This window comes from Exophiala bonariae, assembly GCF_035927105.1.
Source record: "Exophiala bonariae strain CCFEE 5792 chromosome Unknown scaffold_18, whole genome shotgun sequence".
NCBI classification, from domain to species: domain Eukaryota; kingdom Fungi; phylum Ascomycota; class Eurotiomycetes; order Chaetothyriales; family Herpotrichiellaceae; genus Exophiala; species Exophiala bonariae.
This window is the reverse complement of record NW_027042493.1, coordinates 631,507-655,595: the sequence shown is the minus strand read 5'-3', so window position 1 is coordinate 655,595 and position 24,089 is coordinate 631,507. Positions and strand designations below refer to the sequence as shown.

At 49.1% G+C, this 24,089-nt stretch overlaps 10 protein-coding genes across 10 annotated transcripts; 3 read left to right on the top strand and 7 right to left on the bottom strand.

Annotated features, from left to right (window-relative positions):
- Positions 1-1,096: 1,096 nt before the first annotated feature.
- LTR84_004170 (uncharacterized protein) lies at positions 1,097-1,975 on the bottom strand (the record flags this gene model as incomplete). Its single annotated transcript, XM_064847748.1, has 2 exons — positions 1,097-1,721; positions 1,776-1,975. 2 exons carry the CDS (start codon positions 1,973-1,975, stop codon positions 1,097-1,099), a joined length of 825 nt encoding a protein of 274 aa, XP_064704860.1.
- A 434-nt stretch (positions 1,976-2,409) lies between these two features.
- Positions 2,410-3,379, bottom strand: LTR84_004169 (uncharacterized protein; the record flags this gene model as incomplete). Its single annotated transcript, XM_064847747.1, has 3 exons — positions 2,410-2,609; positions 2,674-3,039; positions 3,118-3,379. The coding sequence occupies 3 exons, from the start codon at positions 3,377-3,379 to the stop codon at positions 2,410-2,412; spliced, it is 828 nt and encodes a 275-aa protein (XP_064704859.1).
- A 599-nt stretch (positions 3,380-3,978) lies between these two features.
- On the bottom strand, positions 3,979-4,274 carry LTR84_004168 (uncharacterized protein; the record flags this gene model as incomplete). The annotated part of the gene is made up of 2 exons (XM_064847746.1): positions 3,979-4,209; positions 4,269-4,274. The coding sequence occupies 2 exons, from the start codon at positions 4,272-4,274 to the stop codon at positions 3,979-3,981; spliced, it is 237 nt and encodes a 78-aa protein (XP_064704858.1).
- A 3,551-nt stretch (positions 4,275-7,825) lies between these two features.
- On the bottom strand, positions 7,826-8,842 carry LTR84_004167 (uncharacterized protein; the record flags this gene model as incomplete). Its single annotated transcript, XM_064847745.1, has 1 exon — positions 7,826-8,842. One exon carries the CDS (start codon positions 8,840-8,842, stop codon positions 7,826-7,828), a length of 1,017 nt encoding a protein of 338 aa, XP_064704857.1.
- Positions 8,843-9,337: 495 nt separating this feature from the next.
- On the bottom strand, positions 9,338-10,514 carry LTR84_004166 (uncharacterized protein; the record flags this gene model as incomplete). The annotated part of the gene is made up of 2 exons (XM_064847744.1): positions 9,338-10,186; positions 10,242-10,514. 2 exons carry the CDS (start codon positions 10,512-10,514, stop codon positions 9,338-9,340), a joined length of 1,122 nt encoding a protein of 373 aa, XP_064704856.1.
- A 1,263-nt stretch (positions 10,515-11,777) lies between these two features.
- Positions 11,778-13,004, top strand: LTR84_004165 (uncharacterized protein; the record flags this gene model as incomplete). Its single annotated transcript, XM_064847743.1, has 1 exon — positions 11,778-13,004. One exon carries the CDS (start codon positions 11,778-11,780, stop codon positions 13,002-13,004), a length of 1,227 nt encoding a protein of 408 aa, XP_064704855.1.
- A 2,809-nt stretch (positions 13,005-15,813) lies between these two features.
- Positions 15,814-17,020, bottom strand: LTR84_004164 (uncharacterized protein; the record flags this gene model as incomplete). The annotated part of the gene is made up of 3 exons (XM_064847742.1): positions 15,814-16,222; positions 16,284-16,703; positions 16,794-17,020. The coding sequence occupies 3 exons, from the start codon at positions 17,018-17,020 to the stop codon at positions 15,814-15,816; spliced, it is 1,056 nt and encodes a 351-aa protein (XP_064704854.1).
- Positions 17,021-18,012: 992 nt separating this feature from the next.
- Positions 18,013-19,773, bottom strand: LTR84_004163 (uncharacterized protein; the record flags this gene model as incomplete). The annotated part of the gene is made up of 1 exon (XM_064847741.1): positions 18,013-19,773. The coding sequence occupies one exon, from the start codon at positions 19,771-19,773 to the stop codon at positions 18,013-18,015; it is 1,761 nt and encodes a 586-aa protein (XP_064704853.1).
- A 516-nt stretch (positions 19,774-20,289) lies between these two features.
- LTR84_004162 (uncharacterized protein) lies at positions 20,290-22,016 on the top strand (the record flags this gene model as incomplete). Its single annotated transcript, XM_064847740.1, has 2 exons — positions 20,290-20,464; positions 20,518-22,016. 2 exons carry the CDS (start codon positions 20,290-20,292, stop codon positions 22,014-22,016), a joined length of 1,674 nt encoding a protein of 557 aa, XP_064704852.1.
- A 661-nt stretch (positions 22,017-22,677) lies between these two features.
- On the top strand, positions 22,678-24,060 carry LTR84_004161 (uncharacterized protein; the record flags this gene model as incomplete). The annotated part of the gene is made up of 1 exon (XM_064847739.1): positions 22,678-24,060. The coding sequence occupies one exon, from the start codon at positions 22,678-22,680 to the stop codon at positions 24,058-24,060; it is 1,383 nt and encodes a 460-aa protein (XP_064704851.1).
- Positions 24,061-24,089: the final 29 nt, after the last annotated feature.

Sequence of the window (24,089 nt, the reverse complement as noted above, 5' to 3'; positions counted from 1 at the left end):
AAGGGTCCAAGCGAATCGTGGCCCTGGCAGCAGACGCACCAGGTTGGTTATCATGAAACGAGATCAGGGTGTTCTCGCAGTAACAGAAGCCACGAGACGGGGAAGTGGCAATACAGCATCTCGACAAGCCTTTGGAGCATGTCTAGACGCCATCTCGGCGACTTTATGCTCAAAGCTTTCAGGTAATTAATAATAATGCAGTTTATTCATGCTGCAGAATGCCGCTAAGGTCGAAATGCACATAAGACAGGCGCTTGAAGGTGTACAGAGATGTTGTCATCGTCCGGTAGCCACAAATCCCTGCTGTTTGTCCGAAAAGAGAACATTTAAGGTACCTCTCGGACGAGAAGGACGTCTGGTTTGATGTCTTGATTGGACAAGATCACACTGTGCCAATCGTGCTTCCTCCTTTGTGTACTAGCGGGCGGTGTGCAGTTCTCATGTGGACGACTTTGTGGCTTCACACAGTAGAGTAGAATCTATCCTCCTGACAGCACACCGACTTGAAAGCCAGCTCGAGGTTCGGGATAGTTGACTTCCATCTGTGAAGCAATTCAATGCTGGACGCGCATCGCCGAGCTTTCCATGGCCAAAAGAGGGATCCCAAGGCGCAAGTCGTTCACTAGTGATTTCTTTGTGAAATTTGAGGCGGGCGGTTGATGTCGCAATCAGTCCTGCCCTATGTCGTGATAACTTGTCGTCCTCATATACTTTTCCGAGGGTCAACCAACCTCAAAGTTCTGGACGAATCCGAGTATTGCTGATTAATCTAGCAGCCGCACCAATACTCAGAAATTAGTCGCAGTTGAAAGCCCGAGGCCGAGCAATTTATTGTTTGCCGGAACTTGGTGAGTTTGGGGATTTCGATACACTTTCCGAGTTCGCATTTACCGGATGGTAGCCGCCACAAGAACTTGATTGTACCTCACAAGACAGTCAAGATCTGAGTAGCGAAGATGTTCTTCTTCATCTGTCTGACCACTACCGAAGATGATACAGGAAGCCAGGAAAACCCGGTTCTCTGCTCAGCCTCTGACACTATGTACAAGGTGCTGTCCTTGATACTCGGAGCCCAGCATGTATCGCCCGCCATGTTTCATGGGACGCCTCTTCCTTCTCTGGTGGCTTTCGCAAGTTCGCTCTGAGCCTTGTCCTCTGCATAACGCTGGTACAAGGGGAGATAATGCTCTTGATCGCTAAGAGTCTCAGCAACAGATTTCCTGGATGCAACGGCCTCACTCCAATTCCGCCAGCGAGTCCACAATTCTTCATCTGCGCCCCCTTTTCCAGGAGGAGGTACGGCAGCGACTCCCTTAAAATGTTCTAGCACCCAGAGTCTGACAGCCCATGGTGCCAAAGCAACATCAGCGTAGCTGAACTCCTTGCCGAGGAAATATGGACCTTCTGAATCGGCTTCCTGGATCCACGTCTTCAAGGCATTTTGGAAATCAGCACTAGCCTTGTCCAAGCCATACTGGCTCTTTTCGGTGTGCTGAAGAACTTTGTGAAAGTTCGGAATAATGCGCGTCGTGATATGATCAACCCACACCTTCATCCTCGCCTTCTCGTATGGGTCTTTCGGGAAAAGAGGAGTCTGGTCTGGAAATGATTCATCCAGATACTCCGAGATCAAATTCGATTCGATCAGTGGCTTTTGAGATCCATCCTTCTGCGGCGCACCCAGTGTTGGCACCAGCCCACGGGGATTGAGCTTCAAGAAACTTTGAACATGTCAGCTCTTGCAGGACTTCCTAGGTTTGGTATCGTGTACACACCTTTCTTCCTTCAGGTAAGGATTGATTTCGACATATTTATAAGGGATTTTTTTCTCTTCCAAAGTGATCCATGACCTTTGCACGAACGGACAAAACCAACCCGAGTAAAATGTGATGGGCTCCTCTTTCTGATGCTGAGCTACGATAGCTGCCGCCTTGCCGGTTGCGCTAGGATGAATGTCCGCATCGGGGATCGCCATCACGATCAAATAATACTATGATATCTAGGGAGGAAGTCCTAGCAATGAACACTCAGCGAGTTTCCGACTTCCTTTGTTGAATTGTGTAGCAATTCTCGTGCTGATGACTCTTCTTGCATACTAAGTGAGTAGTAATTTGTAATGGACGGAAGACTGAAACCCACGCTTTCATCTCCAAATCCATACTGACGCAATCGCTCAATGATGGAGATGATCATAAGGAGCGCGGGGTTTCAAATCATTGCTCTCACTGTGTTTTTGTGCGGGAGGAACGGCGATATCCGTGTACACTATAGTTTGATTCATACCGGCACTACGAATATTGAATTGATTATTAGTTAGTATTCTTATATCAAACTAATAGCCCCGGCAGCGACTCAGGAACAGCCCTTTTCTTTGACAAAGATAAAGAAATCGCTGTTGGCGGTTTGTTCTCAAGTACTCCTTGCGTGAATCCGCTTCAGATCCTCACCCTCCAGTCCATTATGACCACTCTTTACAAGTTCTTCCACTGCTTCGTCTACCGTAGGATCACTGGAACTACCATCTAGTAAATCAAACCACCCACGGGTATCGTCTCTCAACAATAGGGCTAGAGCTACGTTGGCGACCGTCTCTCGGCTGACGTTTCCACCTAAATGGTAAGAACAAGTTAGCAAAACCCTTACGATTGCAAGCAAGATCTCAACAACACTTACGCGACGAAGTTTTACCCAGGCTGACCCTTTCTGATGCCGGATCGTCTGTAAGAGTACCAGGTCGAAGATTGATAGCCTGGAAAGACTTGTCGCCACTCTCGAGGCGTTTCTGCGTCAATGCTTCCAGATGCTCATCGGCTTCGACCTTGGCCTTGAAGTAGTGTGGAAGCACCTCGGTGTTGACATGATCGGCAGCCTTCTTATCCTCGTTGTTCCACCAAGGAGGATAACCCTTCCGTGAGGCAATGTATGACACCAAAAGAAACTTTTGGATACTCGGTGTGGCCAAGGAGGCTGAAATATATGCTTTGGCGGCGACCTCATCAACTGCTTTCGTTCTCGATGGACCTCCCTTTCCGCCGGCACCTATCCAAAGGGGAGTGGTGATTAGCACCTGATGTCAAAACCCAGGACGCTCTCGTGAACAGCATGTCGACTCCTTACCTGCAGACCAGATCACGATATCGGGCTTAACCTTGTCAAGGACTTTCTGCGCAGTTTTGGCATCTTGAACATCATCGAGACTTTCCACCAGAACATCAATTTTACCAGGCTGGTTATTTCCCAGCGCCTTGATTTCCGCTTCGTGGTCCAAGTTCCGCACCACGCTAGTCACGTTCCAGTTCTTCGCCAGTAGTTTTGGTTGTAGCAGGAGTGCGATTTTGCCATGTCCTCCCAAGACAAGTACACGTTTCGAGGCTGCCATGATTTCTTTGGAATCTCAGTGAATCAGGGGTCTGTTCTTGACGTTTACGATCGCTGTGTCAGGACGCTGTGAGATAATATTAATCAAGGTCTTTTATACTCCAACCCTCATCAACGACATCCTTACGTCATCCGATGCCGAGAGCCTAAATCAGCATCCTATCCGACTTGCGCTACTCCAACTCACACCATTTGAGCTTGAAATGATCAACATTGGCGTGCTGTGAGAGGTCCGTCCCGGCAAGCGAGCCAGGCGATCGAAGCAGACTGAGGCTGGACAAGAAATGGCTGGTCTCGGTTTACCATTACGATCTCTAATTACGAATAGCCTGATCCGGATCCCGCTTGGGGTTCCATACTCACTACTCAAGAGTCACTTCTAGCTATTTTCCTACTGTTAATGCAGGCGAGAAGTCGACTCGATGGCATTTCAATTGATCTTTCCAATTCCACGATGTTCAAATCTGCTGTGGCGTAGCAGAACACCTTGGTTGCGATATCAGCTGATAATAGCCCATGCAATGTTATGCCAGCTAGAAAGACGATAGTAATGTTGTGTACAACAAACAATCTCGAAGGGGACTTATTCTGTTGCAACAGCTAGGCTTGAAGAGCTTTGCTGGCCTCTGTTTGCTCTTCGAGCTGCCTCTCAAGTCCGGCTAACTGTTTCAGAAGTTCTCCATTGATACCGCCATTTCCGGATTTCTTGAAAACACTATCTTCGGCTTGCAAGTCCTGACCGAGTTCTTTCATACAGGGGCTCGCTTGAGGTGGCGCTCCCGCAGGGTCTGGCAGGAGAGTAATCGCGTCTTTGATTCGCTCGAGATGGCGCTGTGAGAACTTGAGGCATGCACTGTAAAAGAAATCGTACGGCATCCAGCAATCTTTACGTCCATCATTACTCAAGATTACTTGGCCAAGATTTATGCAATACTTCGTCGTGGTGATTTTTGGTAGCTGCTGGCAGACTATATCTTTCAGCTATTGAGGGTTAATCACTTCGCATGTGACGATATCACCTGTCACCAACCCAACCTATGCATCAAGAAAGGGTTTGGTCAAAACTGCCACGCTCGCCAGTACCGTAAAATGACCTCTGTCCAGTGCTTTACGTGTAAAATAGTCTGTTTTTGCCTTTCTTCTAGCAAAGTAAAACTGATTGACAGAGTGAAGTAGATAATAATTGGGCTAGGATGAACAGCAACATAAAGCCTTTGAAAAGCGACAACAGTGTTGGGTCTTGTACCAATGATCGTGGTATGGATGACTCGCGTAAGAGATGCAGGCTACCGAGGAGATATTTGTACTGAATTTCCGAAAACGATCATGATACGAACGGGTTCTCCCATTATATAAATTCCATTGCTATGACAACGATTCCAGGGATGACCGTCCAGAAGCTCAATGCTTGAGATATTCTGCGTACATCCCATATTGGCATCCCGAATACTGCACATCTGGATCCTGCCGAGGCTGATGCCGTGTTGGTACTTCCAGAGTCAGAGGGACGGGGGGCAGAAGATATGGCGGTAGACGCGGCGAAGATTGACCGATTCAGGTCGCTGCTCGACTGCGCTGCTTCACTGCTTGCAGATGCTTTGAGTTGGTTCGCTGTAGAGTCCAGTTTGTTGGTTGCATGATACCAGTCATTGGCTTGACAGGAAAGGGTCGTCAAGGTTGAGGTTTGTGAATAATCTACTGAGGTGAAGTGACTTGACACTTCCGTCAAAGAGGTTATGTAATAGATATAGTAGTAGATCGTGTAAGTTTGCGTATACCATGCTTGAATTGTGCTTGTAGGCGGGTTGGTAGTAGGCACAGGGAGAGGGGTACTAGGAATGTCGGGTGGGACTGTCGTGCTCGTGGCTGGTGGTTCAGGAGACATCGAGGCCGTTTCCGAGCCTGTCACCGCAGGTCCGCTTCCGCCTATAACAGAGCATCTGATCGAGGCAGCATCGCCGTTGAGGCGAATGCATACCTCCCCTGGATTGCAATAATGACCATTACTGCAACAGTCGCCTCCGTAGGGATAGCAGTTCTCGCTACCACAGCAACCCCAGCCTTGAGGACACACTCTTGTCTTGCAACAAGTTTCCTAGAAGCGGTTAGTTGAGGAATAATTGAGTCTCGACATTCTCACTGACGACTTCGCGTTTACAAATACCACTACTACAACAGTTGTAGCCGCTGTTCAACGGACAGCCACATTGCCTGCCGCCGGCTGAAGGTCTCAGCATAGTGTAAAGACGGAGGTAGAGTACTTACGACAAGTTCCCCACCCTTCAACACATGTTTGCCGGCCCTCAAGGAAATGGTCTTTCATCAACGCCCCTAAGTGCTCCGTTTGGCTGGTGAGATTCATCGTAAAACTATGTGGCTCCTGGAGGGAAGAGGCATCAATGCCAAAGATATTGACATCGGCAGTCACAGCTCTTGTAACAAGGCTTAGGATCAACCAACAAGCCATCGATGTTCTGGAAAAGAAACACATAGGTATAAAAGTATGTCGGCGTTAGAACGTAGAGCATTTTTCAAGGTAGGACAAGCATCTTTATAACCACTGGCAGCGCTCGAGACAAGCCATTTCAACCACTAAACAGCGTTGCTACTCTCGCGCGATTTCTCCTGGGTGCTAAGACCGATGAGGAGAAATCTGAGACATTTGACATCCGTGGCTTAGTGAAGAGTAATGCTGCCGCAGACCAGCATCTGAACTTGCATTCCCGTGTGATAAGCCTCGTTCGCAAATGATCCTAGTCTGCGTCGTGCATCGTAACAAGGATAAGATGGCATAGTATCAGTGATGACCTCCGGTGGCCAAAAATCCATGCCCCTTGATCAAGCCACTGGGTACCGCTCCAGCAACGATGGTCCCGAGCAAGATTCAATCTTGTGAACGGGGGCTTCCCCAGAATGAGATTGGTCATCTGTGCCCGGCCACCTGGTCGCTAGACTGGCACACACGCAGCTGTGTCTGACGGACACGGATATATTTAGGTTGCGGCATATCAGGCTGGAGCAATATCTTTCGCGTGCTAGACATATGTGTTGCCAGATCTCAGGCGAAACTGAGGTAGGGACATTTAGTTTGGTATCTCGTCGACCTAGCTATCAATCACTAGTATGTATTCAGCTACCGAGAAAGCACTTGAATCGATATTCCATCTGTCCTTAAATTGATGCTCGAGGAATGTTTGTCAAAACTCACGGTCAGGAGCCTGGCACCTTTCCGAAAGTGTAGTGTCGAAATGCTTGATATTGACGCTGCAGCCACGAATGAAGGTAATCATCAGATTCCTTTAATGATAATCCACTCGTAGTTTCGAATCTCTGAACACGAGGCAGTGGGTGCGAATCAGAAATGCGCTTCTCATCTTCTTTCTTTCATGAATTTCTGTCAGGACTACTACCATGGATTGACAGGTGCCACGACTCTGCATTCAGCCGTCTATAGGCATGTGGCGCACAATCATACTTACATAGCCCAGTGATCGACCTGCACCTTTCACATTCCCAGCGCGTAAACTTGTGATCAGGGGTTACGCTAACTGTATTGCTGCCTCGGATGAAAAGATGCTCGAGAAGAGATCTGATGCCTGGTGTTGAAGGGAATAGTCACAGCAACTAGATCGTGACTGAACTCGCATCCGTCAGCAGATGTTCAACGATATCAAGTCGAAATAGTTTTTATTGCGATAATTTGTGATTGGGGCAATTGGACGGTTTCGACCAGTTCTAATCCTTGGAAGCGGCAAGAGAAAGGGGAGATCAGCTTAAACCGAAATACTAGGGTCCGTCCTGTGGGGGATCTGCGAGGCGAATGGTGGTTTTTGGACTCAACTTTTCTGGTTTGAGGCGCAAACCCTTATTTTCAGATCTAAAGCCAACACATGCTAACCGAGTCCAGAATCAAACCACGGGCTTTCGGCTCCGCCCTTCTCGGCTAAGTGAAACTGCTTTATACCTCACGCCATTGGAAATGCCTATCACGACTCACCATAAATTGTGAAGGCGTCTTCAGAAGCAGCAATTTTAGCTGAAATGCAGCTATCGAGATGTATTTTGCTCATATTGGCTCTGTTCTTGACCACACCGCAGATGAAGGTTCATCCGCGTAACATGGGCACCTAGGAGAACTATGGATCTAAACATGAAATGGTCATGCTGGGACTAGGACGGAATGATCACGGCTAGGCCATCTGGACGCCTTGTACAAGCACGATCTTTGATCCTCAGTGACACTGATTGGTTCAACCCTGCTGTTCAGCATAAAGGCATAAATGGATGTGAACAATAGCTTTGTTCAGCAGCTGTGGCATGGTGGAATGGTAAGACCTCTGTGTCTCAATTGCCATAACTAATGGATGGCGTTGGGCTCAATGAGAACCAACGATAACAAATCCACGGTCCGTCCTTTTTGGCAGAGGGACATCGAAAAGCATCCGTTTCATTTGTCACCATATTTCTCCAAAAGGCCCTTCAAGATCCCCAGTGCCCCAGACTTGTACCCTCCGCCGAAGATCGCCCAATGATTGAGGTGATGATAACTCTCATAAAGCGCAATTCTATCTTGGTACTCACTCTCTGGCTCTGTTTTTGGTAAGATAGCGTGATACTCCTTGAAGAACGACGAGCTGAACCCACCAAACATGTTCATGATTCCCAGATCATACTCTGAATGTGCAAAGCATGCTGAAGGGTCGAAGACGACGTCTTCCACTCCAGCCTCGGCGTCTTCGTCTGCATTCGTCTTGTCTCTGGTCCTTCCGACAAAGCTACCTCGTCCTTTATTGCCAGACCATAGATCACCGTGAACAACGACGGGTTTGATACCGTCTTTCCCGCCCAGATGACCGTCTGCGAGGAGTTTTGGCACTACCTCGTCGACCGTCTTCTGTACGACTCTCCGTAATTCAGAATCTGAGCCGTTATTCTTCTCGCCTCGCTTGAGTATTGCTAGTAGGCGCTCTTGAGCAAAGAATTCCGCCCAGGACGACGTGAATGCATTACTCTGAGGCGTATCTCCACAGCACGTCTGGACCGGAAACCCGAACTGTGGAGTATCATATCCGTCCGGTTTGGGCGCTGGTGTAGAATGCAACTTCGCAAGCTTCTGTGCGAGACTCTTGCTGGACCTCACCCCACCACCTCTACGGCCTCCACCACTGAGGTCTAGAAACTCGGTCGCGAGGAAATATCCACCTTTATCTAGCTTACCCCAAGCCAACGATTCGGGGCACAGACTCGGCACGGCATCATGAATGGCGTTGAGAGACGCGTGCTCGCCCTCGAACATGACTGCGGCGTCAGATGAGCTGGAAGTCTTGATGAAGATTGGAGCAGACTGGGTGGTTATTCGGAATGTCGACGCAAAGCCTGATCCTCCATGCGTAGAGATCTTGGACGAAGCATCTAGAGCCAGTGCCCGGAGAATCGCTGCGTCGATCGATGATGACGAAGGCATTCTTTTCCACTCAGCAGGTGATGGTTGCCTGCTCGATGTGTTGCTGGCGATATGTTGCTCTTCTTCAGTGGAACTATTGAGGAAGGAGGAATGTTGTGATCGAAGGAGGAAGATTTGATCCGCTGCTTGTCTCGACAGCGGCAAACACATTCATGTGGCAGAGATGACGTCGGTTTACATCAGACCCTAGAAATTGCACGTGCAAAGATCAATCTCTAGCGAGTCAAGGATGATCAGATGTCAGTGGTGTGCAAATATGTATTGAACGACTTCGAAAGAAAGTCGTGGTTGAGCTGTTCCACGATGTCTAGCTGTACATGTCCACCAATTCATGCTGATTGGTTCCGTGATGAATGTCCCATCTCTGAAATTGTCAAGTATTTGTGAGTCGCTACCTGGGCCATGAGTAACGCCGTCGCTGTGCAAAGCCGTGAGGCAAGTCATTTGAGCATTAATTCTTTTTGAAGCACCATGCCATCCTTCAGCCTAAATGCATTACCGACCAGAGCTCGGACCTTTCCCTCGGGGCTTTGCTTCTGCATCGCTGTTGACACCGCTCCCTGTACCGCTATCAGTTCCTGCAGCTCGCTTCTTCGCCCTCAAAGTTTGCCCCTGTCCCACAAAGTGTGGCTTGGTCTCATCAGACGCGATTGGTTCTCCATTATCGTCCAATTTTCGAACAGGCTTCACTTCGTAACCAAAGAACAACTTGCCGGGAGGCAGGCGGAGTGGTTGTGGGCCATTGGTTTTCCGAGGAAGAGGTGGTTTGGGTATATTTGAAGAGCTGCCAGCTACAGGTGTTGACGCATTCGGCGTTGGAGCCTTCGAGCCTTTCTTGGAATTAAGCTTCTGACCGCCATACAAGAAGTTGGACGAGACAGCTTTCGAACCTGCGGCTGCAGTAGTCGAGTTTGGTGCTATACTGGCGTAGTTGATATTCTGCGCCATACTTCCTTGATAATGGACTGGACCTCCGTGTGGTCTGCCGACACTGCTCTTCGGTGTGCTTGTGCCACTGTTCCTCTCTGGTGGAACATAACCCACTGGTGTTGCAAAATCTACTTCCAGATCTGTCTCCATGGTGACAATGCCATGGGAGTCGGTATCTGGCTTAATTTCAAGGACTGCGATATCAAAGGTCTGATCATTGTACTCGAAGGTAAAAACGTCATTTTTGGTAAGGCAGGAGAAATTCCGGAAGGCATTTTCGAGGACGGCGCGAGGATCTGAAATCTCGAGAAAGGCAGGCGACTGAGGCTGTAGTTTGATGAATTTACCGGGAGGCAAATCTGTTGATTTGATCTGAAGTAAATCCCCGGGGTCGAGATCAAGGGTTCTCATCAACTATGGAATGTATCAGTCTTCACTTCTTTCTGCAGGTTTCCGAATTCTTGCTGACCCATTGCGGTAGATATATCCGTCCTTCTTCGGCTGTAAATTCAAGAACACCAGCATGTGTGGTCTTGCCTGCATTCCCATTTATCAACTGAAACAGCATAGGGTATGCGATGTGCAGCCGGGTGAGTTTGTCGAGGGCGGAAGGTGGAAGGAAGACTTTGCCACCAAAGTTGACGCTCGTTCGCTCAGGGCCACTCATCATGACCACTGGATAACATCGGTAATATTCATCGAACTTTCTGGTTGACATGCCGACTGGGGGAGCGCCCCGCATGAAGGATGGGTAGCCCACCATATCTCCTTGATAATATGCCTGGAGAAGTCAGTGTTTGTAAAGATTGGGTAGGTCTGGTCTCATACCATGGCAGGTAGGCACAGGAAAACAAGGTGAGCGACAGCGGGGAATCTTGTGGTGTGGAGGTCTACTCTTTGTTCTGTGGGAGGTGGGAGATAGAATGGTGGGATGAATTTGGTGCTATGTAGAGATTGAAATGTAGAGGAACAGCGAGGGGGGTTAGGAGTTCCTAAGAGCGGGTTGCGCTGCCTGATGGTGGTGAATCGTGAGTCGAGTCCGTTTGAAGGCGTTTATGCAGACCGAGACGTGAAGCGTCACTGTCGGTCGCCTGCCTTGTGAAGATGTCATTCTTGCCGTCGCTTTACGTGACCTGCTTGCATCTAGCTACTTTCAAGTCTATGCAGTGCCGCCCTAAGGAATAGAACATTCACGTGAAGATAAGGTGAAGCGATAAGAAATCCCAGGCTTTCTTTTCAAGTCAACATTTACCACAGCTCACACGATCCCCAAGACAAAGAAGTTTTCTTGTCCACCTTGTGAGCCAACACGACTAGATGTTGGCTGGCGGAAAAAGATGCAATCAGAAAGCACATAATCTCGAATGCCGTATGCCAAATATTGGAAGAGGTTCATCTGTGACCGTGGACAAGCAATACAAGGCCCAGATCGTGAGCTACACGAATCTTAATGCAAGTATCCGCCCGCCGCGAAGGAAGCAAAGTGAGTCAAGGTCATTATCTGCTTTCCTACCCAATCTTTCACGTGTACAACCGACCCGGAGAGATACAGAATATCAAAAGCTGGCCAACATATTATCATGTCACGTGATAACATGGTCTTCATACTTGTTGGCACGAACGGTAGACACTTCATAGCAAGGGCAGGCGCTCAGAACAAAACGATTTACAAGGCAGGTGTTACCCTCGACGCAAGCCTGATGCCGCAATCCTCATCCGTGACCGGGAGACCACACTTCCCTCATTCATGGTGGACAGTGCTCTCCGAGAGGCCGCTAGTAAGCCGAGCCGCATCGGGAACTTGGTCGGAAGACTTCAGTCGCAAATAGTCCCTCACTACCGAGGTCGATACGATCTTGTGAGGCGGCAGGATATGCTATGCCACATCAGAAGCAGAATACAAGGGGGTACATTATCGAAACATCCCTTTATGACCTGTGCAAATATAGTGAAGAAGCATACATCAACATTGTTTCGCATCGTTGCATTCTGAATAGTGCTTCAAATGGACACCAAGAATGAAATCGCGATTCTGGGTGGAGGCCCTGCTGGCATGGCTGCAGCGTTATCACTTATCAAGGCCGGGTTCTCTGTAAAGATCTTTGAACGCTATTCTCATGCCAGGCCTGCCGGAAATATCCTGAATCTTTGGCCACCACCCGTCCATGCCCTTCGATGTATGGGTGTCGATATTGATGATCTTGGGGCACCATGTCATACCACATTCCGAAGTGTAAAAGGAAACATACGTGCAGAAGTGCAGTTACCCGAGGAAATATTGAAGGAGTACGGTGGTGGCTTTATTGGGCTGTTGCGACCTGATCTCTACTCCCGAATGCTTGATGCGATACCCCCAGGCACTATTCAGCATGATCGGCAGGTCACCGACATCAAAGACCATGGCGACTTTGTCAAGCTTGTTTTCTCAGATGGAACCAATTTCACGACACCACTTCTTATTGGAGCAGATGGCATCGATTCAATTGTCCGTTCACATCTCTGGGGCGCATCTCCGAAACGAGCCCACAATCTACAAATTATTGGAGGATTCACTTTTGATGAAGAAGTCGCCACGGAGCAGAACGAGTGTGTCCTTGTCCATAGCAGAACAACCCAAGGGACATATACCACAATTCGAAGCAAGGGCAGGCTAGGTCACCAGTGGTGGATTCTCCAAGCATGTCCAGACACGCAGCCGCCGCCGGGGGATTTGAAAACATTTGCATTGGAGGCCGCCGGAGAGTTCTCCAAACCTCTTACCGAGCTTGTCGCTGCAACGGACTCTGTCAACTGCCAACGGTGGCTTATTCGTGATCGAGTACCACTAAAAGTGTGGTCAAAAGGCAGAATTACTCTAGCTGGCGATGCAGCTCATGCAACATCCCCATACGCTGCCTACGGAGCAGGGATGTCCATATGCGATGGCTATTTCCTCGCGCAGTGCCTGCACGGGACTTCACTCCATGATACTGGAGCAGTGAAGCAAGCGCTGTCGGCTTATGAGAAGCACAGAGTTGCGCATACCACTGAACAGGTCAACGCTGCCTTCTTCCTGGGAAAGCTATTTCACCACATTCCATGGCCCCTTACCTGGATTAGAGACCTAATCCTGGACAACACCAGCCTTTTGCAACGACAAGTTGGCGAGCGAAATCCGCAGGAGATTGTTGCGCAGTTGAAAGAGATGGGTGAAGGGATAATGCTGAGGACCTCATTGTCTGATGGGAAGTAGTCTCTGTTCCAACGCTGGAGTTTAGTACTGTACAAATGAGTCCTTGATACCCCAGTTCGCGTTACGCGCATTGGTATTCAACAATTAGAAAATTGACATAAGCCCACATTTTTATGGCAATGGTACGTTATCCTCCTTGATGCTGTGAATACTCCAAGTCCGTGGAAAGTTTTGACATGAGTCTAAAGGGAATCCCTCACGGAAACCTAACTCTTTCGTGGAGCCGAAGCTTGCCAAGTGATGCTTAAACCTACCACTTTTGCCCCCCAAAATACCACCTAGATATCTAAGTATTCCTCCACTTACCACTTCAAGCTTCTTTCTCCATTTACCCATCAAAGTATGAATAGAGTCAGCTTAGTCGGAAACCCAGATAATCCTCAAAAGAGAAAACGGCTTTCAACAGCCTGCAATCGGTGCAGGAGTCGCAAGTTGAGATGTGATGATCGAAGCCTTGCATGCACCAATTGCAACAAGGCCAATGCGGAATGCATTACGCGAGATCCACGTCAACCTCATGTTGAGGTCGAAAGGCGAGAAGCGCAAAGTCTAGGGCAGTCTCCCCTGAGGAGCACAAGCTCTAGAGAGCAACCTCAATTGACTCCGATCGAGGTAGAGCCCCAGCTTCATGTACCTGACAGCACTCAAATAATCCCGGAGGCTGGATTGACTCGACTACAACAATATCATGAAGCTACGACGGATTTGTTTTCGGGGCCCCTGCTTGCGGTCCCAATCTTCAGATCAGGCAATTGTCTCTTCATGTTGACACAGTGGCTTGACCTTGCCTTCGCTCGAATTGGTCTACCTGAACGCCTTTCATGGCATTACAAGACTGACAGAAAGCGGCCTGGGGACCATACACTCGAAGCTTACACTCCCTCAGCTGATGTAATCTCATGGACCAAGGAAGCTCAGCCTGCCATAGCCACATTCATGTCACATACTAACTCAGTCCTCCCCATGATTGATCCTGGCCAGATTCTCCAAACACTGTCAAACTCCTCTGATATTATTAGGACTGTCCCAGAGCGGATATTGCAGCAATTGATCTTGGCCATAGGATCGACATCAATGTCGAATATTGAACACACAAAGATATGTGATCGAGTTCTGGAGTTTGCCTTTTCCAACCTCACTGTTTTGATCCGGGACGACTCGATCGAATCGATAAAAGCACTGATACTGATGGCCTTACTTCTTCGCAGCTACGACGATTCCGAAATGGCATGGAGAATGTTATCGATTGCGGTGCCGAAGGCCCAAGCATTGTCCTTGGACCGATCGTTCCCTTGGAACCCTCGATCGCGACAGGCGGAGTCGACGAAACAAAGAGAATCGCATACCTGGTTGTGCTTGTTCGTGCTTGACAAAGCTCTAGCCGTGGAATTACAACGCCCACCAATGCTTCGAGATTGCTTTCATGTCCAGAAGCTCCTCGCTGATCGCGGATCTGGGGGAGAAGGATCGACTCAAAAGACATGTTTTAGCGCAATTATCGAACTTGCCAGAATTCAAGGTCAAATTTGCGAACGTCTACTCATATGCTCTCAAGAGGAAGAGTCCGGAAAATTAACATTTGATCAAGCAATTAAAGCGAAGTTGCAGGTTGGAGGCGAGTTAGACCAATTGTTGCTTGAGTGGGTCCGCCAGCTACCAGATGATCTTAGGTAAGTATTCGTTTAACAAAAAGAGCATACCATCTTTGCTCACACTTGTAGACCTTCGGAATATCCCTCCTGTGACCCTGTTGATCTGCCAGCAGTTGCATTCCTGGCCATACAGTATTATGAAAGGTAAGCAGCTGGTGAACACACGGGCATGTATCGATTTCGTTGACCGACGACTCTGGTAGCTTGTTTCTTATACATAGGAACTCTCTGCTCATCAACCGGCACAGCCTGAAGGGATCACTTGACGCATACTTTTCCGACGCAAGCTATCGTCTTCGATTGCAGAACAGTCCTGCCATTTGCGTGAACACGGCTCGATCTATCGCAAACATACTCAATTACACCTTAGAGGACAGTGCGAACTTTCACCTTCACTCACTGTACGCGCCTTCGATCTCATTGTATGCTTTGGCCATCAATATTCTGAAGAACCCTACGTTGGCGAATGTCAAGACAGACCTGGAGGTACGCGCATTTTCACTTGAGATTGGTCCATATCTCATGCATATTCATCCACAGATCTTAACAAGCGCTGCTCGAATTATCCAAAGACACGAATCTCGTCACGGCAACAGCCCTTCCACAATCAGCACCAAGATTCAAAATTTGGTTTCCCAAATTTCTGGTCGGATTCATAGCTTCTCGAGACATTCCAGCCTCCTTGTGTTGGATGAAAGCGCCGCAAATCAAACGACAATTTCACCAGATTTCCCCGGACATCCTGGTGGCGGGCAATCCAGCTACAATAGTATGCTTCAGGAGCTAATCTGAGACAGTCTATCGTTTTGCTGACTTGCTTACAGATCATAATCGGTTGAACCGAGCGACCGAAGGCTTCTCACAGGACAATATACCTTGGTCAATGACAATGGAAGAAATGGATTTGTTCAATTCGGGGCTTGACGAGACGGAGTTGGACTGGAATGCAATTGCACTGACCCTGGACCTTCCATATTTTTAGTGAATAATCTTATGCCACACAGAAGCGATGTGAAATGAGTCTTGTGAGAACTTAACCATGTATTATTTACACAAAATGCCGAGCTGCACAATTTTGCAGCCTTTAGCTATTGCTATGATCAGAACTCCGAGCATGCGGGACGTAGAAACTATCTAGCATACGCCATATCAATACCTCAAGCCTCAGCCTTTACGTACGGTATTCCCGTCAGCCTAAAACCCCTCTCTGACAGCTTTGGACTACCTGACTTGGGGGTTTTGTAGTTCAAAGGATCTGGTACACCGTCGCGCAAAATGGGTAGGGACACAACATGGAGAGCATTCGGCCAGTGAGTCGTGGGGTCGTTGTTCTCGAAGGCAGCCTTCTTGCGGACGAGATCCTCTTGCGACACCTCGGCGACAGGCAGATAGCAGGTATAAATGCAGAATCGAGGCTTGTCACCAGTGGGGCTCAGGTTGTAGTGTGGCGTGCGCGAATCCCAGAGAATCAGGTCACCGGGTTCGGCACAGACCTTCTCCCAAGTGCATCCACGGTCTTCTAGCCACTTCATACCTCTGTCATTGAAACCGTACCATTCGTTGGTCCTACGTTGAGAAAAACGTCAGCTTCTCGCGTCGACCGAGGATTAGGTTGAAGAGAACTAACCAGGCCCAGATCTTGTCCGCATCATCCTTGAATTCTTTATGGAACTCCTCGCTCAAACGATGTGCACCTTTACAGACAATCAAGCCACCATCATTTGGTCCATTCGGCAGCAGGTTCACTAAGCCTTGCAAACACCGAAACCCAGGCTTAGCGGGATCTTGGTCTTGATGTGGCCATGGATTGTTGGCAGCAATATCTTTTCTGTTGGGGAAGGTCATTCCGACAGAATCGAAGGAAACGATGAGGTCCTCGGACTCATAGACCTTTTCGAATGCACCAACGACACCAGGTTCCTGTCGGACAGCCCACGTGAAGTCCTCGTGCTGAATGCCATAACCTAGGATCATACCCTTCTCGGTAATGATGGGCATGTTCTTCCAGTGCACGGTTGACGGATCGTCTCTCTTGAAGCCTAGATTGCTGTTGCACCGATGTGGATTAGCCTGGGACTTCAAGTCTCTCACCACCACGGGGATTGGACTACACTCCATGGGAAAGAATAACACTCACAAGTCCTCTAGCCATTTGTACATCTTGTCCGCATAGCCGTCTGCGCGATCTCTTGGGATTGCACCCTTGACAACAGCGAAGCCATCCCGAATGATATCATCTCGGAAATCGCCAAAAGGGGTCTTCTCGCCTTTCTCGAAGAGATGGCAAGTCGTGCCCAGGGCATCTGGGGATTTGACCGCGAATGTGTCTCGGACAACCGTCTCGGTTGCTGTCTGGGTTGCCATCTTGTCTGGAGCGACTCTAAAGAGATATGTTGGTACAGAGCTAGTATTTTGAAGAGTTAATTGAAAATGTTGTCGTGGCGCCTGTACTCGTTCTGTAGCTATTGGAAGGCTTGATGTTCTTTTCAAAAAGAACCGTTCGTGATCTGGCTTATATGATAGCGGCCAGCTCGGCACCAGCAGGCGAACAAACATCTTTTCCAAGTGGATCAAAGAGCCCCATCACCTCCGCCACTCTCGGAGGACAAGAAAACACGAGGCCGTGATTTCGTGATCCGAAAGATTGTCTATACGAACTTCGCCCAATATCTTCGGCTCGGGAGAGAAAAGAGCGAGCCATCTGAAATTACCGCAGAGTCCGACTTTCTTCCGAGGCGAATGAGGCTTATCACGGAAGTCCCCCACAAAATCCAGACCCTCCTCCACATTACACTAATGAGCCGTGGTGGGTTCGCTAAGCAGCCGTGTGACACCTCCGGCTACCCTTTTAACCCCAGCGTTTTGCCTCCCTTTCGGAAACGTATGGTCGTGGACTCTCCAGGTTAGCAAGAAGACGAGCCGGCCGTAGAGTAGATGCTCGAATGGATAAGTCCTGCGGAGTGTATTTCAATATAGCTTGAAGTCGTTGGCCACACCCTAGTGATCTGGTACGGCTCCTGCCCCATGAACATGCTTCTATCCCGTTCACTACTACGCCTTGAGAGACTTGTCGGAACGAGGCCATAGTTAAAAGATGAATGTTTAAGATATGGCTCCTTTGCACGGTCTCGAGTGCTGAAGCATGAAAAGCAGAAGACAAGAGGGGTATTTGCTTGTATTTACTATTCAGCTAGATGGTCACAGCCTTTTCTTTACATTTGGTCATCCGTTGCAAGGTTTAGACTACTATTGTATCATTGGATCGAGCAATAGGGTGAAAAAATCACCAAGTTGTTTATTGTATTGGAATGTCAAGTTGCCCACGGGGAACTCTCTAAGCGCAACGCCACCACTATCTAAACAACCGGCACGACCAAATGACTATCATATTCACCACCGAAATGCACAAAATGCCGCCCCTTATTCCTGGAATGGTCGTTCGTTGTAAAGGGGCCAGTCATACCCATATGATGTCCACTCACTTGCAGCGCAATGCTCTCACCCGCCTCGAACTCAATACCCGTCGCCCAGATACCGATATCCAGCCTCACAATCGTGTTTGGCTCGACCTTCTGTTCTTCGTCGTGTGGATGATAAGGCCAATTCTCGTGTATCGACCGCGCGGGATCAATCTTGCGTCGTGAAGCACGCAGAATGCCGGTCGGACCAGCATACATGATGACTTCCGAACGGATCTTGTCGGAGATCTCGGCAATCTTCGATACAGGTACGCCTGACCAGGGAATATTTAGGTTGAACAGCTCCTCTCCGGATGCTGATAGTTTGCGGATGAGCACGTAGACATCCAAGTCATCGGCGTCAGCACAAGACATGTGCAGGACTGCCTTTGTCATGCCTACGATATGTGTCGTCTTATCAAACTTGTGCACAAATTGGATCTTGTCACTGGCGTGCTCCGAATCGTAAGATACACTGTCGGCTTTCGCCGCTGGTCCTTCCAAGCTCAGTTTGCCCTCAGACTGTAGAAATAGGCGTTCATATCGCGTGCGAGACATGGGGAAGTCGTCCTCGACTATGTTGGAAATGGGATCTTTCTCTCCGAACCGAAGCACAGCCATTCGCACACGTGGAGTTGACTCCCAACCATTGTCCAGCCCTTTGAGATATCGATCGAAGAAACTCGCAAGCTCGACTTGGCCGTCTTTATTTCCCCAGAGATCATACCACTCCTGGGTACCGTGCCATCTTAGCCACTTCTCCTTGGATTCGACCTCGAGCCAGCCACGGATTGCACCCATCCCGTGCATTGAATTCGTCCATGTGCCAGTGATATAGGTTGGAATCTTGATTTTCTTCATATCGGGTCGCTTATCGTTCCAGTAATCGTTCGCCAAAGGATATTTCTTGTACATCTCCCGAATACTCTCGAGGCCGTGATTACCCTTGAGCATATACTTGACAATGAGATTATCGAAGAGATCTCCAGAATAGATGCCGCCCCGGGCAAATTGTTCGCGGTAGAGATCACCGCAGCCCTCCCATGGGGCGATTGCCTTGAGCGATGGAGGATTCAGCGCCGCGATAAACCACTGGATAATTGCCAGATGGGAATTTCCAGCCAGGCCGACACTTCCATTGCACCAATCTCTCTTTGCGATGTCTTCAATGACGTCGTAGCCATCTTCAGCTTCTTGTGTGCCATGGACAGCCATCATCCCTCCGGAGTTACCTGTTCCTCTGGCATCAGGATTAATGATGGCATATCCATTGGCAACCCAATCTGCAGGATCAGGGGCTTCGAACTTTTCGAGCCCGCTCAATGCATCCTGAGGTAATCCTAGATTCCAAGGTACCATCAAGTTCAATGAATCTTTGCCACTGAACTTTTTGCCAAACGGCGACCAGCATATCAGAGCAGGTACTTTTTCAGAGGAATTTACTGGCCGAAAAACATCTGTATACAGTGTTGCACCGTCCCGAACAACGATTGGAACATCATGCTCCACCAGAATATCACAAGTCAGTTTCTTCTTCGAGCCTGGAGCGGCCCACCCTGCTGGCAAGACTTCGCTGCGCGTGTTTAGTGCTTGAAATCCATTCTCTCCAACCACAGGGGCTGAGATCTGCTGGACTTCTACCGGAACACTGAACTTCATGTTCGCTTATGCCGGCTTTAGAATGCTCTTTATTTCGCTGTGATCAGAAATACTGCACATTTGCTGACTGGACAATTAGATTTTGTTTGGCTTAGGAACAATGAGACTTCCAACACGGCATCTCACGTTTTTAGCAGCAAAAGTAAACAAGGTTTCTGGTATTCTTTTACGGGGGTCCCGAACACACGGCTCGTTAGTCGCAAATCCGTGTGTGGACATTCGGTTCGGAATGGTAGCTCGGAACACTCAAGAGCACGATTAGCCTCCCGCAGTTCTGGCAAACCCCAGTTTTTCACGCTGCATCTGCTTCTTCGAGCTCTAACCAAAGAATTCGATAGTGCGATCGGCTCCACGTCTGGCTGGGGTAAGGATGCTCCGTTGGTTGCGGAGTATGATATCTCGATCACATTGTTGTCCGTCGAGCATGGGTGTATATTATCCAGGCGAATCTCCCTGTTGGAAGAGGGGCTCATCATACTTCACAGCTCCGAAGTAAAGAAGCAATCATTCTTCATCATGGAGAAGTCGCCAACAACCCACGTCGAGTATGACTCATCCAACGCACACTCGAATGGTGGAGATGCCATTACACGAGTGCCTACTCAAGGCAAGGACGCAGTGGTAGGAACTGTAAGGCTGTTGCTGGGCAATGAGACAGTTCTCTTGCCAACACCCTCCCCGGATCCAAAAGGTGAGCCATAGCAATGATCCTATGGATTAATTCATGTCTGATGCCTCCTACAGACCCTTTGAATCTCCCAGCATGGAGAAAATGGTCGATTCTCATCCTAATCAGTGTGTTTGGATGCTCCTGTGTCATCCTCGCCTCAGGACTAGGACCAATCTTCTCAGTCATCCGAGCCGATTACCCAGGCCAGGAGCTCAAAGCCAATGATCTGATGGTCTATCCCACCTTGTTCATGGGAATTGGAAATGTCCTTGCCATGCCCATTACAGCCGTCATCGGTCGACGACCTATAATCCTGCTCAGCATGGTCACCTTGGTCGTCTCATCAATCTGGTGTCAGCACTCAGGAAGTCTCGGCAGCCATATTGCGGGTCGAAATGTAATGGCACTGGCAGCGGGACAAAGCGAGGCACTCTTGCCAATGATGATCCAGGAGATATTCTTCCTTCACGAGCGCGGACGCAAGCTCGCCTGGTTCGTCTTCCTGGAGAATTTCCTGGTTGGCATCTTCTTCTTCACTTCCAATTATATGGTCAGTGCTTGGGGATGGAGGGGCTGGTACGCATTCTTTGCTGCCTTCAACGGCCTCATCCTCCTCTTCTCCATATTCCTTCTGTTGGAGACCCTGTTCATTCGCCCAGATGACGCGAGTACTGGGCAAGTCCATCTGACGCTGAATGACGTGGGTAAGGTGGACGAGGAAGGCGCAAACGAGCTAGTCTTCCGTGTCACCACAAAGGACAAGGACTTCCTCGAACCCGAAAAATATGGTGTCCGCACGTGGCGTACCGATCTCAGGCTGTGGAGGAAAATTGACAACTGGGCTCAGGTCTCATACTTTTATCTCGATTTTCTCAAAGGCATCGTCCATCCGATTTTCTTCTGGCTCCTCCTACTGAACGGCGCTTACCTGGGACTTTATATCTACCAGGCTTCGACGTTCGCAACGATACTGATGTCTCCTCCATTTTCCTTCAAGTTCAATAGCCTGGGTTACGTCCAAGGAGCTCAGATCCTCTGCTGCTTGGTCTTCTTGCCGTTGCTAGGTTATGCAGGAGACCATCTCATTCGGTTCCTCAGCAAACGGAATGGTGGCGTTTACAAACCAGAGTATCGTCTGCCATCATTGGCGTTACCAGCAATCGCTGGTGTTATCGGTGCATTCATGTACGGTCAAACTGCCGCACATCCTGAAAAATACCACTGGTTAGGTGTAGCCCTCAACTACAACATCATCTTCTTTGCCTTCTTGGGCGCCAATCAAGTCGCCCTCACGTACGCGGTGGACAGCTTCCCGCTCAAAGCCGGCCCTCTGCTTGTCGTCGTTTGCGCTGGCAGAGGTTTCATCTCATTCGGTATCGGGTATGCTGTTCTTCCATCAATTCAGGCCATTGGATATGACGGGTCCATGAACGTGGTTGGCACTATCTGTGCGGTGCTTGCGGTAGCTGCCATCCCCATGTACTACTTTGGTCCGACTTTCCGCAAGCTGGGTCAGAATTACTATGGGTTCGGCGCCTCAAAGGAGCACGCTAATGGCGGGTCTGGTCACTGAGGGTGATATTGCTGGATAGAGCCATCGCAGAAGTAGCAGTCGACATGGCTGAAGGCTATTCTTCATTTGGAGGCACTCTGCCACATAGCTTAAGTGCGCATAGCGGATCCCAAACCCTATACGTTTAGGGAGCCCTCATATATTTCTCACTTTATTCCCATTCTTCTGGACAGATTCAATCGTCATGGTAAATTTCACGCGTGCTGTTTAAGATCCGAGGAGGGTAGACTATTGATTCTGCAAATCCGAAGATTTACACTCCTCGCTTGTGACAAGCCCATGCAAGTACAGTCCAACTTAGTTTCCAACCCGCCTACGTAGTAAACATGTTGGAAAGTCTGATACAAAATTCCATTGCCGGGTTAAATGGAATCGTGGAACACCACGATGGAAGAAATGCTCCACCCTACTCGTGACGTAGTGTGAGCGGCTCGGGGATGCAATGTTATTTTGCGGTCTAATGTCTTTAGCAGCGTCGGAGGTAAACTTCACAAGAAGAACCCAAACTTGTCAGGATCAGTCAACGCATCTGGTCTGTTCTCCTTCACCTTCTCCAGAGCAAACGAGTTCGATAATATATAAGCATGAGTCTTGAGCCGTAAACGAACAAAACTCTGCAACCTCAACCCCCCCAAAACTACCCTCAAACAACGAATTCCCCATGTCTTATAACACTACCAGCTCGAAACGCGCGGCCGAGGACTACGCGCGGACGACGCACGGGCAAGAAGACTCGTACGGACAGCCAACGAAGAAACCGCGCTTCGACGTCCGGAATCCATCAGCACTTGCGCCGGACGCGTTGGAAGACGATGCGGTGCTCGAGGCGGACGTGATTGGTGGTCGGGGGCAGCAGGTGCGGCGGGGTGCCGTCAACATCGACGGCTACGATTCGGACTCGGACAATGACAACTTCGACGCCCGTGCCGATGCTAAGGCCAAGGAGCAGAAGAATGCAGATGCCAAGTCGAAGGAAGAAGAGGATAATGACATGTTCGCGGATCTGGAGGAGGATTTCAAGGACGGAGATGACTCGGAGGGTGATGCGGGGAGACGAGCGGGTAAGAAGAAGAAGGCTGTGCAGTTTCTAGACGCCGATCAGATCGTCGGGCAGGTGGAGAATTCGACGAGTGGAGGGCATGTTTCTGCGGATTTCACTTTGAATAAGTCCAAGGGAAAGGGTAGGGTGCTGGACAACGAGGTGGAAAGCAGTAGCGACAGTGAGGTGGATGATGAGACGAGAGCCAACGCCGATGAACTTGATCCTGAGCTTGGAGCTGGCAGCAAGAAGACACATGCACCCAAGCTAGATGCCTTCAACATGAAGTCAGAGATGGAGGAAGGTGGCTTCGATGACCAAGAAAACTATGTCCGGAAAGCAGTCGATCCAGATGCCAAACATGATGTATGGCTAGAGGGGACGTCTAAGAAGGAGATCAGGAAGGCAAAAGAGGCGGCCGAAAAGCGAGAGGCAGAACGAAGAAAGCGTGACCTGGAAGATGATTCACTTTCGATCGGAACGGTTTTGTCGACTCTGATTCCATTATTGGAACGTGGTGAGACCATTCTTGAAGCTTTAGCCCGCCTTGGAAAACGAAAGGACAAGAAGCCGAAATGGCAAAACAAGAACAGGAATAACAAACACAAGGGTACAGCTGAAGACGATACCACGGCTCAAGATGAAGCAGCCGAACAGGCTCGTCGTCAAAAGGTCGAGGCTATCACAGGTGCGGCAGATATTCTTATGACCCGGGGTCAAGCCGAAGTTTACGATGCTGAGAGAGAACTACTCGTACGACAATATCGAAAGGAAACAGGTGAAGACTGGGTTGAGCCTGTTGAACAGGATGATCATGAACAGATTGATTCTATGGAACAGCTCTGGGAATACAGGTGGACTGACGCCAGAGATGGTGGAGCCATCAATGGCCCATATGATTCTAACACCATGCGACAGTGGAACGATGCTGGATACTTTGGTGAGGGTGTTGAGTTTCGTAGAAAGGATGATGGCGACTGGACCAGAGTGGCAGCCTTTGCCTAAAATGAATGCCCAATATTCCGAATAATTGA